The 12,127-nt window shown below is 37.8% G+C and overlaps 1 protein-coding gene across 2 annotated transcripts; it reads right to left on the reverse strand.

The window, feature by feature from the left end:
• Positions 1–1,296: 1,296 nt before the first annotated feature.
• LOC141901531 (armadillo repeat-containing protein 8-like) lies at positions 1,297–7,560 on the reverse strand. Of its 2 annotated transcripts, none has more exons than XM_074788849.1 (19): positions 7,435–7,560; positions 7,215–7,288; positions 7,015–7,086; positions 6,677–6,819; positions 6,336–6,526; positions 5,946–6,026; positions 5,790–5,865; positions 5,446–5,536; positions 5,299–5,359; positions 4,979–5,194; positions 4,433–4,519; positions 4,112–4,276; positions 3,503–3,682; positions 2,980–3,129; positions 2,801–2,896; positions 2,190–2,285; positions 2,020–2,092; positions 1,475–1,568; positions 1,297–1,386 (listed from the first exon to the last, which is right to left on the reverse strand). In XM_074788849.1, the coding sequence occupies exons 1-19, from the start codon at positions 7,450–7,452 to the stop codon at positions 1,356–1,358; spliced, it is 1,995 nt and encodes a 664-aa protein (XP_074644950.1). In that variant the 5' UTR covers positions 7,453–7,560; the 3' UTR covers positions 1,297–1,355. The 2 variants fall into 2 exon arrangements, with proteins under 2 accessions (XP_074644950.1, XP_074644942.1); XM_074788841.1 differs by having other exon boundaries at positions 2,005–2,092.
• Positions 7,561–12,127: the final 4,567 nt, after the last annotated feature.

Below are 12,127 nucleotides of genomic sequence, written 5' to 3' on the forward strand. Positions count from 1 at the left end.
CATATGATTGAGAAGGGAGACATATAGTGGTTTCACTGGGAGATGGCAATGCACGTTCATTGATGGGATGAATTAGGGATTTATCCAGTGACATTGAGAAACTTATTTCCGATGTGTAAACTGTCGTACATAAGGATTATGACTGAGCTATATCGCAGATGAATTGACTCGCAACGCAAGAATCTGAAGAGTGATCTAGACAGCATCATAGCAACCAGTAAATCTATCCTTTGTCATATCAAAATCAGCTTCAAAATATAAGTTGTTAATAATACAAGATTCTCCCAGGTTTTTTATACAGATATCAATTAGTAGCCGATAAATTGACTAAAAATTAGAGGTCCTCCATTTAATCAAGATGATGATCGATTATTACAATTTTATGGTTGTTTTTGTTTCTTTTAATATTTATTCATGTACATTTTCGGCATTTATTTCACGTCCCCTCATCCTAGCATATTTATAGAATTAGTATTATGAAGTCTTTGAATGTTTTGAATTTGTAGTTATTTCAGTCTAGTTTGAAGTTATTTTAGGTCTATTGTCAAGATTTTCTAGATACAACTTTTAAATAAAACTGAGCTTCAAAATATATGAAGCCTGATTATTCAACATGATCAAGTGTCTGGGGTCTGATTGGGCCCAGCCCTGATTTGTCTCAGGACAGAAGTCACGGCTGAGTGCAATTATACTACACTATATTGCACAATTCCTTCATTCCTGCAACAGTTCATGAATTCAGCATCAAATAATGACAGTTATCAGAATGAAGGGCATTAAATGTGCTAAACAACCAATTATCCCAAAATCAAAATACGCTTAGGATATGATGATGCTAAACCAAATCGCCTTGGATCTCACAGATAGTGATAATGAAAGTAAATCGTCCAATTATTAGCACGTGCCGTGGGACTGGGTGGGTACCGGTAATTGGAATCAAGGGATACAGTCGATGTCGGGTGTCAAGCAAGAACAGTGTCAAAGACGGATGCAGGACTAATTGCAGCATCATCTTGTCACATTGTCGCCACATTGTCACTAGTTTCAGCCTCCAATACTCACCGTGGATCTTTCCCGTATCGGTGATGAATTTGATTTCCCTCTCCTCGCTTACCACCATCCAGGATGGTGGCAGCACCATCTAATGAATATCCTCATTATCCGGTCCCTCGGATGCACCGCATCTCTTCAGTGAAATTCCTCTAGTGTCCGATCTGACAATGTCCTCAATATATGAAACCAATAAATACCAATAAATAGATCAGGACCAACAATAATCAAAATTAAGAACAAATATATTTTTTCAAATATTTATTGGTAAAAAAAAACACAAAAGAATCATAATTCAGATTGTTCTAGGTGAACTGTTGCAGCGCTGTCTTCACTCTGTAACGATAGAAAAATATACAAAATCCTTTAAAAATAACTGAACCAAATTTTAATGTTTGGAGCGAGGAGAGAATTCAATCCTTACTTATCGAATAATGTTGAATCATTAGTACTGAGTAATTGCTGTAATACTTTTTGAACGCCCATTTCTCGCAGTTTTGCCTGACGTTCCATCGAACCTAGAAAAAATAAAATAATATAATTTATCTTTCACTTAAAGATAACAATGAAATGAACAATATAAATGCAGAATTAACATCAATAAGTGAGGGTTCAGTCACTGAACCCACAGGCTGTGACAACTTTGGACCAAGCCAAGTGGCGACTGTACCCAAAATATACACAAAATTAGTATAAAGAATATGACTGAAAATTTACTACTTTGTAATATTAACAGCAAGTTGAATGTAAAACTCACAACTGTAGAACAGGACCTAGTGCCATAGTTCCCCCGGTAAACTTGATTTAATCAAACTCTCAGTTAAAGTTAGTTCATTATCAATATTCTAGTAAAATCATAACCGGGAGAACTGTGAAACTGAGTCCTCACTCATTGAATGAGATACAAGACAAACACAGGGACGACACAAGAGAGAATGATACTAAAAAACAGACCTGAATAACTCCTACCTTCTTCCTCACTCCATATTAGATTCGATATACAAAATGTAGCCGCAGTTTGCAGCTTTACATTTGTATGAATCTGAAAAGAGAGATCGATACAACCATGTGTCAATCAAATTCGAATATTACAGCAGACTCCGCCCACTCAGCAGGGGCAGCGCTTCTTAAATTCTTACCATGTAATTCATGAGTTTTTTCAGAACGTCCTCGTTCGTGATGATGAAATCTTTAGCTGATTCTCCGTCTGCTACATTCGCTAATATACACAACGTCTATAAGTAATCAATACATATTCAATCTGAATTCATCATTTAATTACGTAAAATCTCCCAATTGTTAAAGACTAAAAAGTCTATTCACAATACTAGAAATATTTCGGGTGGTTTCTACCGCCCTTCTTCAGTATATAAACATAATATCAGACACAAATGACTGCACATAGTTGGGTTATGGGGAATAAGGCACTGACGTAATTTGAAAGGAGTTTATTATGAGGACTGAAACCTTTGTTAAGGTTGACAGAGCGATCGGAATGAGTAATAATCAAAGCAGATTTAACTCTTGAGAGATTGTTATTAGTAAAAATAATTTTAACTCCAGGGGTGGGTTTCATAGATGTGGAGGAAAAATAGTCATGGGAACATTTTGAAATTTGTCTGTTATAACCATGGTTTCTCATTGTTACTACGGTGGTTGTCATCCAGATTGAGGATTTACCCCTAGGGATAACTTTGATACTCGGTCTATGAAACCGGGCCCAGGATATTATGAGATATTCTTGAGTTACCTGTTCCTTCACTTCAATTGGATGATCACCTTCCAGTATGAGAATCACTGCTTGCATTATTTGATTTCCGTGTTTGCTCATTATATCATCGATGTGCTTCAAAAATTAAACAAAATCAAATCAAAACGTTCAAACTAAGAGGTTAAAACAGAGAAAATGAAAAACAGGGTTCGACTTACAGGTTTATTCGACAGTAAATTCCTCAACAGACCGAGAGTTTTCATCAAAATATTCACATTCGGATCGGCCAAAATACGAAACAGTTGATCGGTGCCGAGTTTACATAAAATCTGACTTTTAATGCGTTGGTCGGCTTGAAACGCCATATTCTATAAATATCAAACGGGTTAAAAATGACAGGGTTTTGAGGAATTGTCTGCATGACTTTCATATCCCAACTACTGTAGATTCCTCCTAAATCGGTACTGTATATCCCAGTAAACTGTTAAATTGGTGATATCAATTTTTTATCCCATATACTACTAAACTTGATTTCTAAATCAGTAACCACATAATTAAAATAATCCTCGTCCCAACTGTACCGATTTAGGGCCAGTCTACTGTAAAACCTTGTTTGAATTTTTGAATATTTTGCTCAACAAATTAAAGGAGTTTCAAGCACCTTTAAAAGCATTTTCTGTTCAGAAGGAGTGTTGAACCCTGACCCCGATTAGAATAAGTTAATGAGATTGGGAATTTTACCATGAGAGCCCAAATTCCGTTGAGACGTAAAGCGGGGTCGTCTCTTTTCGTTAAATCGACGAGTAAATCGACGGCGCCTTGTTCTAAAATCGGTTCTTTACACGGGGAGAATTCTAGCAGTAGATTACACAACGTTGACGACGCGACTGTTAATACATCATCAGGAGCATTCTTTAATAACTGAAACAAATTAACAGTAAGTACACAACAGAACACGTGAACATGGTCAAAGATTCTACAGTCATGGTCAAAGATTTTGTGTAATTACAGCCATTTCAATCAAATAAAATTTCATGTCGAGTCAAATTCATATAAATTCTTAGCCATATTTCAATTGAATGTATTCAGATTTAAGAATATCTATTCCGATTTACTAACTCTCTACCGGTCACTTCTGTCTGGTTATACTATTCTGGGATAGGTAGTAACTATTCTGATCAGTGAATGCACCAGAAGAGAATTCCAGAATCGGTAGAGACCAATCAAAACGTGCCTTACAGAAAACTACAGATGCGGACCCTTGAATCAGTTCCACTAGTAGAACTGAGAGTCCACAGTTAACTATGATTAATCGTTTAGTTTTAACCCACAGGTTTGAAGTTGTTTTACCTTCATCAATGGTTTCCAGACCGCGTGGTCCTGGAAACTAGTTCTCAGTTGTTGTACAGATCTAGATAAACTATGCAGACAAGTAACGGCAGCCAACGGAACTGAAGCCGAAGTATTCTCTAAACCGGTTACGATATGATCCATCATATTCTCACTTTCTATAATCTACAGTCAACATAAACACAGATAACCAAAATATAGTTCAATTTCAAAAATAGAAAATGTGTTAAACCTCATTTTAATCAACTTAAAATTTCATCCAAACTGTGAATATTTTAAACGAATAATCCGTTTTCAAATATTCCAAACAGATAGTTTTACCTTTCTGCGAATTTCTTCATCGTTTGCCCCGAGCGAAGCGAATGCTAGAAACGCAGCTTTATGTAATTCATCGACAGTCGATTCAACCTGAAATAAAACAACAAATTAATAACTAAACAGTTTCCGATATAGACTGAATTCATTTAACTACACAAGTCCTTAACTACTCAAGTGCATTATCGATTCATTCCAGATATCGATTTACTATTAATTTCTAAGAATGAGGCAAAAAATTCAACTCTTCAAATGACACTTTTCATTGAAATGTTGTAATGGCTCAGTATAGTTTAACATTAACAATCTTTTCATTAACTCTGTGTTTATTGTATAAAGCATTAAAACAGTCTGTAAAGAGAATAGTGCCATATAGAAATAAACATGCTCCTTCGTATGATCAGTATTAAAATCCGGGCTCGGTTTCACAAAAAAAGTAAACTCAAATTTTCGGTGTAATTGCCAATGGTTACTTCATGTCTTCAATGAGGACAATTCAAACTTAACCGTTTTAGGCTTAAACTTCTTCGTGAAACTGGGACCTGATTGTACCTTTTTACTGTTCCCGTTCATATCACCGTTCTGATTATTAGACAGATGATTGTGTTTGAAGAAATCAGCGAGCGTTTTAATAACGTGGTCCGTAATGCTGGCAGCTTGTTGCAACTCGGTATCGACCTCGATCAGATACGCTAACGTTTCAGCGGCTTCTATTCGCTCTTTGTAACTACGATCTTTCTTACACATACGAATCAATGTCGGTAAAGCCTATAAAATCAATTTCATTCTAATGCTCGAACTGACTAACTCCTCTGCGAGCTACGAAGTACCAGTCTACATACCGGTAAACTCATAATCGTGATTTTACTCACTTTTAGGACAATAATAGAATCTTCAGGGTGTATAACACCAGCTCTGCACAAATAGGTCAAACTATAAAATAGATTTTATCTCAATCAATGACAAACAGTTGAAATATAAGTGACAGAAATGAATTGAGAATATCGACGGATTCTTACCATTTTGCGGCGGACATTTGCATTTCAGGAGGTTTATCACGAGCCAATAGTTTAGTGACTAGATTGGGTACAGTTTCACCATTATGACTCGCTACAGAGAAAATTCAGTTAGAACCAATCAAAACCCTTTCACATTTTGCAAGAAAATAAGATAATACTGCAAGATGTTGAAATAGACCCAGGATCTGGTTCCACAGTTCCTGGTTAAGGTCGAGTCTTTTGAGTTTTAATTTGTAATTTCCAGTTACCCTAGACAAATGTTTACTCAGTACTAAGAAGCAGGATCCCGGCCAAACTGCAAATTTTGAAAATCCGCAACAATTAAATTCAACAATGTCTCTTACTCGATGCAACTGTCATCGCTACTTCTTGATTCTGGTGGCACAGCACGGCTAAACATCTCAATGTAGGCATCTGAACCTAAAAATACAATATAACCAATAAGTCACATAATACGTGATAGTGAAGTGTTGTTGTAAACAGGAATATAAAATACTTACATTATAGATATTTATTGAGAGCATCGGCGTTAATGCAGAGATAATACCACTGCTACAGAGCACAACTTGCTGATCCGGAGTCTGTGTACAAAATCAAATTTAATGTTTAAAATTTTACAGTTAATTCATAAATGAACTCAGGGGTGAACCCAGGACAACATCTAAGGATCTTATCATATTCTTTTCAACGCAAAGTAATTGTAAAAGGGCAGTCTGGCAGTTCAACTCCTTTAAGAGGAAAAATTCACTTCCCAGATTACAACAAAATGGGCCCTTCTCAGATTTGTTTGCTAGGTGCCTTTAAATAGATGGGGCACTCAAAGCCCCCGGATCTACCCCTGGAACTTGTAGAGAACTCGCATCAAAACGGAATAAACCAAATGAACTCACTTTACAAGCGGTGGCAAATATATGCGTGATACACTCTTGTGTGATGACAGATTTCGGTAATAAATTAATCAGATGTGGAATAATGTTGGAATCTTGATAAATACAATCTATAGGTGGATACTGACTGGACATTATAGTACGTAAACATCGCAAACATGATTCGACGTATTTCAAATTCGAATGAAATATCCCTGAAATTACATAGAAAACATATTAGATTTAGGTGCATTTATTTTCAGCTAGAATAAACGACGTATTGAGCGGTTCTTCCTTATAGCACAGTAGTGGAATCCTAGACTATGGAACTAGTTTCAGAATGAAATGAACACTTTGAGAATGACCTTTCAGAAGAACCGAGACGCATCCATTTTCAATCAACCCCTGAATATCTTCTTCCGTTCCTTTAGATAAACTTCCCAACACGACAGCAGATTCTATCATTAACTGAACGTCACAGTTTTCATCAATCATAAAATGAAGAAGCCTAAAAGATAAATACAAATTTAACTATCTTCTACACAGAGCCCGATAACAACCTGGTTCAACAGTAATGTCAGTTAAAATATGATTCTAGGGTTAAAATATGGTTACTAATTCAAACTCAAAATCAAACTTCTGGATCCTGAACTGTGACCGGTTTCGAGGGAACTGGTTCCCAACTGAGCTGCTAGATATTTACCTTGGGACGATACCAAGATTTACGAAATGTTTTTTCTGTTTATTGTTACCGATAATTGTATTTCTCAGAGTCCTAAAAAAAGAATAAAATGGAGTAGGCCAAATCAAGTACTTTAAGACTGTCACTCTGTCAGCTCAATCAAATGACAATAATGATGCTGCAGACAATGACCAAAATGGTGGTAGGCTAGAGAATGTTACCTGATGGCTTCCAAACATTTATCAGCATCAGAAGAAAATATCTGCGCTACAAAATCTTTGCTCTGATCTACTTCCTAGAAAAAAATAGAATCGCCGAGTATATGTCATGAGTGGAATAAAATTGAATTGATTCTTCTAAAAAGTATTGTGTCGTCATTTGATTCGACTGATGATGATCACTGACACTGCGAGTTCACACCCAGAACTGAATTGTACCTACCATATAAGAAGGAATCATTTTGACAAAAAAATAAATTAATTTCGCGAGGATTTACAAAAATAAATGAAATCCAAGATTAGGAAATGTCAAATATTCTGTAACGCGCATTAGGAGTTATTACGCCGTATATTACAGGTTTCAGTTCAATACGGCGTCTGAGACTTTACAAGTACATGCGCTTTATTTGATCAGATTTGATGGCAGCACTGTACGGTTTCCTCCTTCAGTGGAATTGTCTATATCGATGTGAGGATGGACCTGGCTTCACAACTTTTTTGTTTGGCTATCTCAGTTCTCAATCTTGAAACGCAATCCCGACATTAAAAAGGCAGTTCCAATTTTTATTGTTGTTATTTGGCATTTTTGGGATTTTCATTGAGAAATAAATTGTTCAACGATCCTTCGCCGTTGTGAATCGCTCGGCGGCCGTTCGTCGAAGACGTCAGTTCAAATTGCAGCTTTGTTCTTAGCCTAAGTAATTTTTTGAAATCTTTCACTAATTGAAACTGTAAACTGGGCGTGAAAGCAATGAAAACGCAACTGAGACTAATTTTTGTTTTGAATAACAGAATTAATGCTATGACTGAATTCCTCAGTCAATTTCGGCGCCGGTATCGGAGTCTCTGTTGGCGGCGTCCGGAGTCTAAGTCACTGCTCCGTTTAAAAGGTTTATTTAATTCCTGTGTTTTTTTATTTGACAACCCATTTAAATCGAACTCGGTTTCATGTTTTTGTCATTTCAGCAGGCTAATTAGGACCAGACGAACGATCAACTAACGCCAGAAGAGTGTAGCAGTATAAAAACCGACCGGAGCAGACCGGACAGAATGAAAAAACCAGGCGGCGCTAATTCGAGAGACGAGCTGTTGAGAATCAAGTAATTTATTTTATATGGCCTTAAAGTTCGACGATATTGTTCAGCTGGCTACCGGCGTGTATTCAACCGGGCAGTAGAACCTTCTATAAGCTTTCAATTGAAATTCAATTCAACAATAGAGACACAATGGCGGTTTTTCAGAGTTGTTGATATTATTCTGACACGCGTCATTGAATACATCACCGGCTGACCACGGTGTGCACAAGCATAGGCCATTCACCTCTGCACACTCACACTGTGAACATGCTACCGTGGATTCTCCTCCTGGCGATTTTCGCTGCGCTCCCGCTCCTGCTCCTGTTCCTGCTTCCTGAGGAACGACGTCTTTATGTTTTATGTGTTACTGTTTGTCTCTGTACTGTCCTGTACTGTTCTGTGTTAATTAATCCGTTCTATTTTTCAGCAATTAACCCGTTTTATTTTTCAGGGCCGATTTCTCTGTCGAATTTCAACGTTTGCTGGAACAAAACTAATGTCCGAAAGCGTCAGCTCTCCTTCGCCGGTCACGTGTTGAGGATGTCAGACAAAGAGTTGGTCAGGAAATTCTGCCCTCTACACGCCCTCATACGGAACACGAAAACCAGGATGACGAGGCCTCACTTCCCCCACCTATCTTCAAAGTGTGCTGAGTGATGTCAATGACGGGCATATCTGTGGGATTGCGCGGGATACAAGTGGAGCGGTTATACTGGATTGTCACGCTACTAGCATTCATTGTGTCCTTGTGACCGCCCGGATGAGGGATGATTCTACTGTCACGCTCTTTGTTTCTGGTATTCTGAGTCGGCTGAGGGATGATTCTACTGTCACGCTCTTTGATTTCTAGTTTGAGTGCTAGTTTTCATTGTGTCCTTGTGACAACCCCGGTCAGTGGATGAAGTCTCTTGTCGGCTTGTGAGTGCTAGTTTCATTGTGTCCTTGTGACAACCTCGGTCAGTGGATGAAGTCTCTTGTCACGCTTTTGGGTGCTAGTTGAGATCCTGAATCTCAACCCGGTCAAGCTGGTTGTACTGCGCTATTTGTGTTTCGTGCAATTTTACAGGTGTGTCAGTTACTGACGTCGCCCAGTACACCCTGTGGTTAGATGGGGAATGTGAGGAGTTGACATTCTGGTTTTCGCGTTCTGTGTGAGGGCGTGTAGAGGGCAGTATATTCCTGGCTGGCTCATTGTCTGGTGTTCTCGGCATGTGACCGGCGATGGAGAGCTGTAAAGCTTTCGAACATTAGTTTTGTTCCGTACCAGGTTTTCATCGCTCTTCTCTTTTTTTCATTTCAGGACTCCCAAGAAGTTGAAGAAGAAGATGCTAGAAGGCGACTACAGAAGATGCCGAAAAAATACTGAACTCGGCAATCTTGAAAGTTAAGTTGATACCCATGTAAATTAGGATTAATGATGAAGAAATGTGTGACTACAAAATGTTTTTCTTTTACTCAATTTCAGCTTCAACGAAACCCATGAAGACAAAGAAGTACTTCGATTCCGAAAAAAATGATGTAAAATCGACCAACGATCACACAACTATATCTGTACTTCGATTTCAAAAAAATAAATTAGACAAAATTAACTTCAACCTTGTAAACTTTCGGACTACATGAAAAAAAGACCAAATATTGTAAAATTATCGAAAAAAAATGATGTAAAGTCGACCGACGATCACACAACTATATCTGTACTTCGATTCCCGCCTGTTTCACTCCTGGCAGATGTGTCATGATCGTAAGGGACACCAACTCAAAAAGTCAAACGAGAGCTCATCAACTAAGATCTGCCGATTAGAGAACAGTGCACAGAAGGGACCAATTTGGATGAAACTCATTCAACCAACTTAGGAGATCCTCCGATAATGAACCCAGCCATCATAAAAGGTAATTTGATATTTGATACGAACTTAGAACATTTTAACCGATACTGAACCCAGCAAACTTGAAATGTAAGTTGATTTTTGGCGAACCGTAGGTTTGCCTATGCAAATGGTCTGGGGAAGCAGTTTTCATTGAAAATGAATAGAGTACCGGTGTGTCAACAAGGCACAAACATTGGCTGTTGATTGGCTGTTGAACCAATAGTGTTGATTTTTGGTGTCATGGTTTGGCTTATAATGAGTTCTCGAGCCCACAAAAATTTCATAGTGATCAAGTTATTTTTAGGGGACTTATTCTTGAAAAACACGTAAAAACCCTGCTTTTTAGCACTAAGTAACTCTCTTCTCTCATTTCAGGACAACCCGAAGACGACCAGAGAAGACGAGAAGAGATGCCGCCGAATCAACCACCGCTGAGACATGAACTGAAAACGCCACATAAAAAGCTAAGTTGATTTATCATTTCTAAGTTATCTTCCGGGGCTTGACGGATAGCTGCAAGTAAATTCTGTAAATTAGATCACCGATCACACAACTATATCTGTACTTCGATTTCCGATTTCAAAATCAAACCTGGTTTCCCTCCCAGCTGGAGTCTCAAAGATCTCCTAACACCCCCTCCCGAGTCCCCTCACCTCTAACCCTCAATAAACAACATACTTCTGCCGTCTCTGATTCTTCTATTTCCAGGTCTACTCGAAGAACTCCGTCAACCCGATGTCGAGGCACCACGAGTTGCATCACAGCCCATGAAGACGCCACAGTAAACTGAACCTGGCATCATGAATAAAGCTAAGTTAATTAATTTTTTCAAATCATCCAGGGCCTGACGGATAGCTGCAAGTGAGTTTTGGAGTGCTGGTCAAGTTCAGCATCTCCGTTTGACATCTAACAGCAAATAACGTCACTGGTGCCAAAATTTCAAATTATGTACTTCGATATTTCCAGAAAATTCTGTAAATTTTACCATCGATCACGCAACTATATCTGTACTTCGATTTCTGATTTTAAACCTTGTTTCATTCGCAGCAGGTGGGTGGTTTATGTATAATCAACATACGTCTGTCGTCTCTGATTCTTCTATTTCCAGGTCTACGCAAATGAACTCAAAGTTTTTTCATCCTGGAGCTTGTAGCGAGACTCAACCGTGGATTTCTTCTATGGTGGTAGTTTCTACATTGATTCAGGAGCTGCAAACACGGATTTCATTAACATTGATTCAGGACCTACAAAAAACAACAGTGGATTATATAAACAATGATTCAGGAGCTGCAGTGACTTCATAGCGCTTTTTTACAAGGGGCCCCTTTAACAGTGTAATTTGCAGGATGATTGTAATGGAATTAAGTAAATGTGAGTGTGTCAATATAAGTTACCATGTTTAGTAAATAAGGTTCATTTTTCCATAGAACAACCTCCTCTAAGTATGCTAGCAACTTGAGATCTTTTCTGTTGTTATTTTTGAAGCATTCTATCGGCTCAGTTAGTAATTAACAAACACATAACCATAAACCATATACTAAATAAAGAAACCAAAGAACCAAAAACTAAATAAACAAAACAAACCAAAACTAAATAAACAAAACAAACAAATGAGCATATAAACCACGGACTCTCGAGTCCATAAACAAAAACTAAATTAAAAAAAAAACTAAATAATAACTGATATGATAGAATGCTTTAAATAACTGATGAAAGATCAAGTTTTCATTGAAATAGCGCCCACCGATTCACTTATGTGAATATAATTGATTTATGGAAAATAAGGACTTATATTACTAAGGGATCGTTCGTAAAGTACACACAAGTTTTTGAAGGTTTTATTTCTTAGCTATCTACGTAGATCTCTAACTTTATGAACGGTCTCCTACTACGTGACTGACACCTTGACGCGGTGTAGTAGCTTGTGTGCCTCCGTGATCCTGAGAGCTATGCTGGTGGGGGGTATAATAAC

Source organism: Tubulanus polymorphus, chromosome 1 (genome assembly GCF_964204645.1).
Source record: "Tubulanus polymorphus chromosome 1, tnTubPoly1.2, whole genome shotgun sequence".
In the NCBI taxonomy this organism is placed as follows: Eukaryota; Metazoa; Nemertea; class Palaeonemertea; order Tubulaniformes; family Tubulanidae; genus Tubulanus; species Tubulanus polymorphus.

Bases quoted from the DNA above. Each gene is read 5' to 3' on its own strand.
- LOC141901531 (XM_074788841.1), bottom strand. The intron at 6,527-6,676 runs GTCATTCTCAAA...ATGTAATTTCAG, and splicing joins CGTCTCGGTTCTTCTGAAAG to GGATATTTCATTCGAATTTG. The intron at 1,387-1,474 runs GTAAGGATTGAA...CTATCGTTACAG, and splicing joins GATTCAACATTATTCGATAA to AGTGAAGACAGCGCTGCAAC.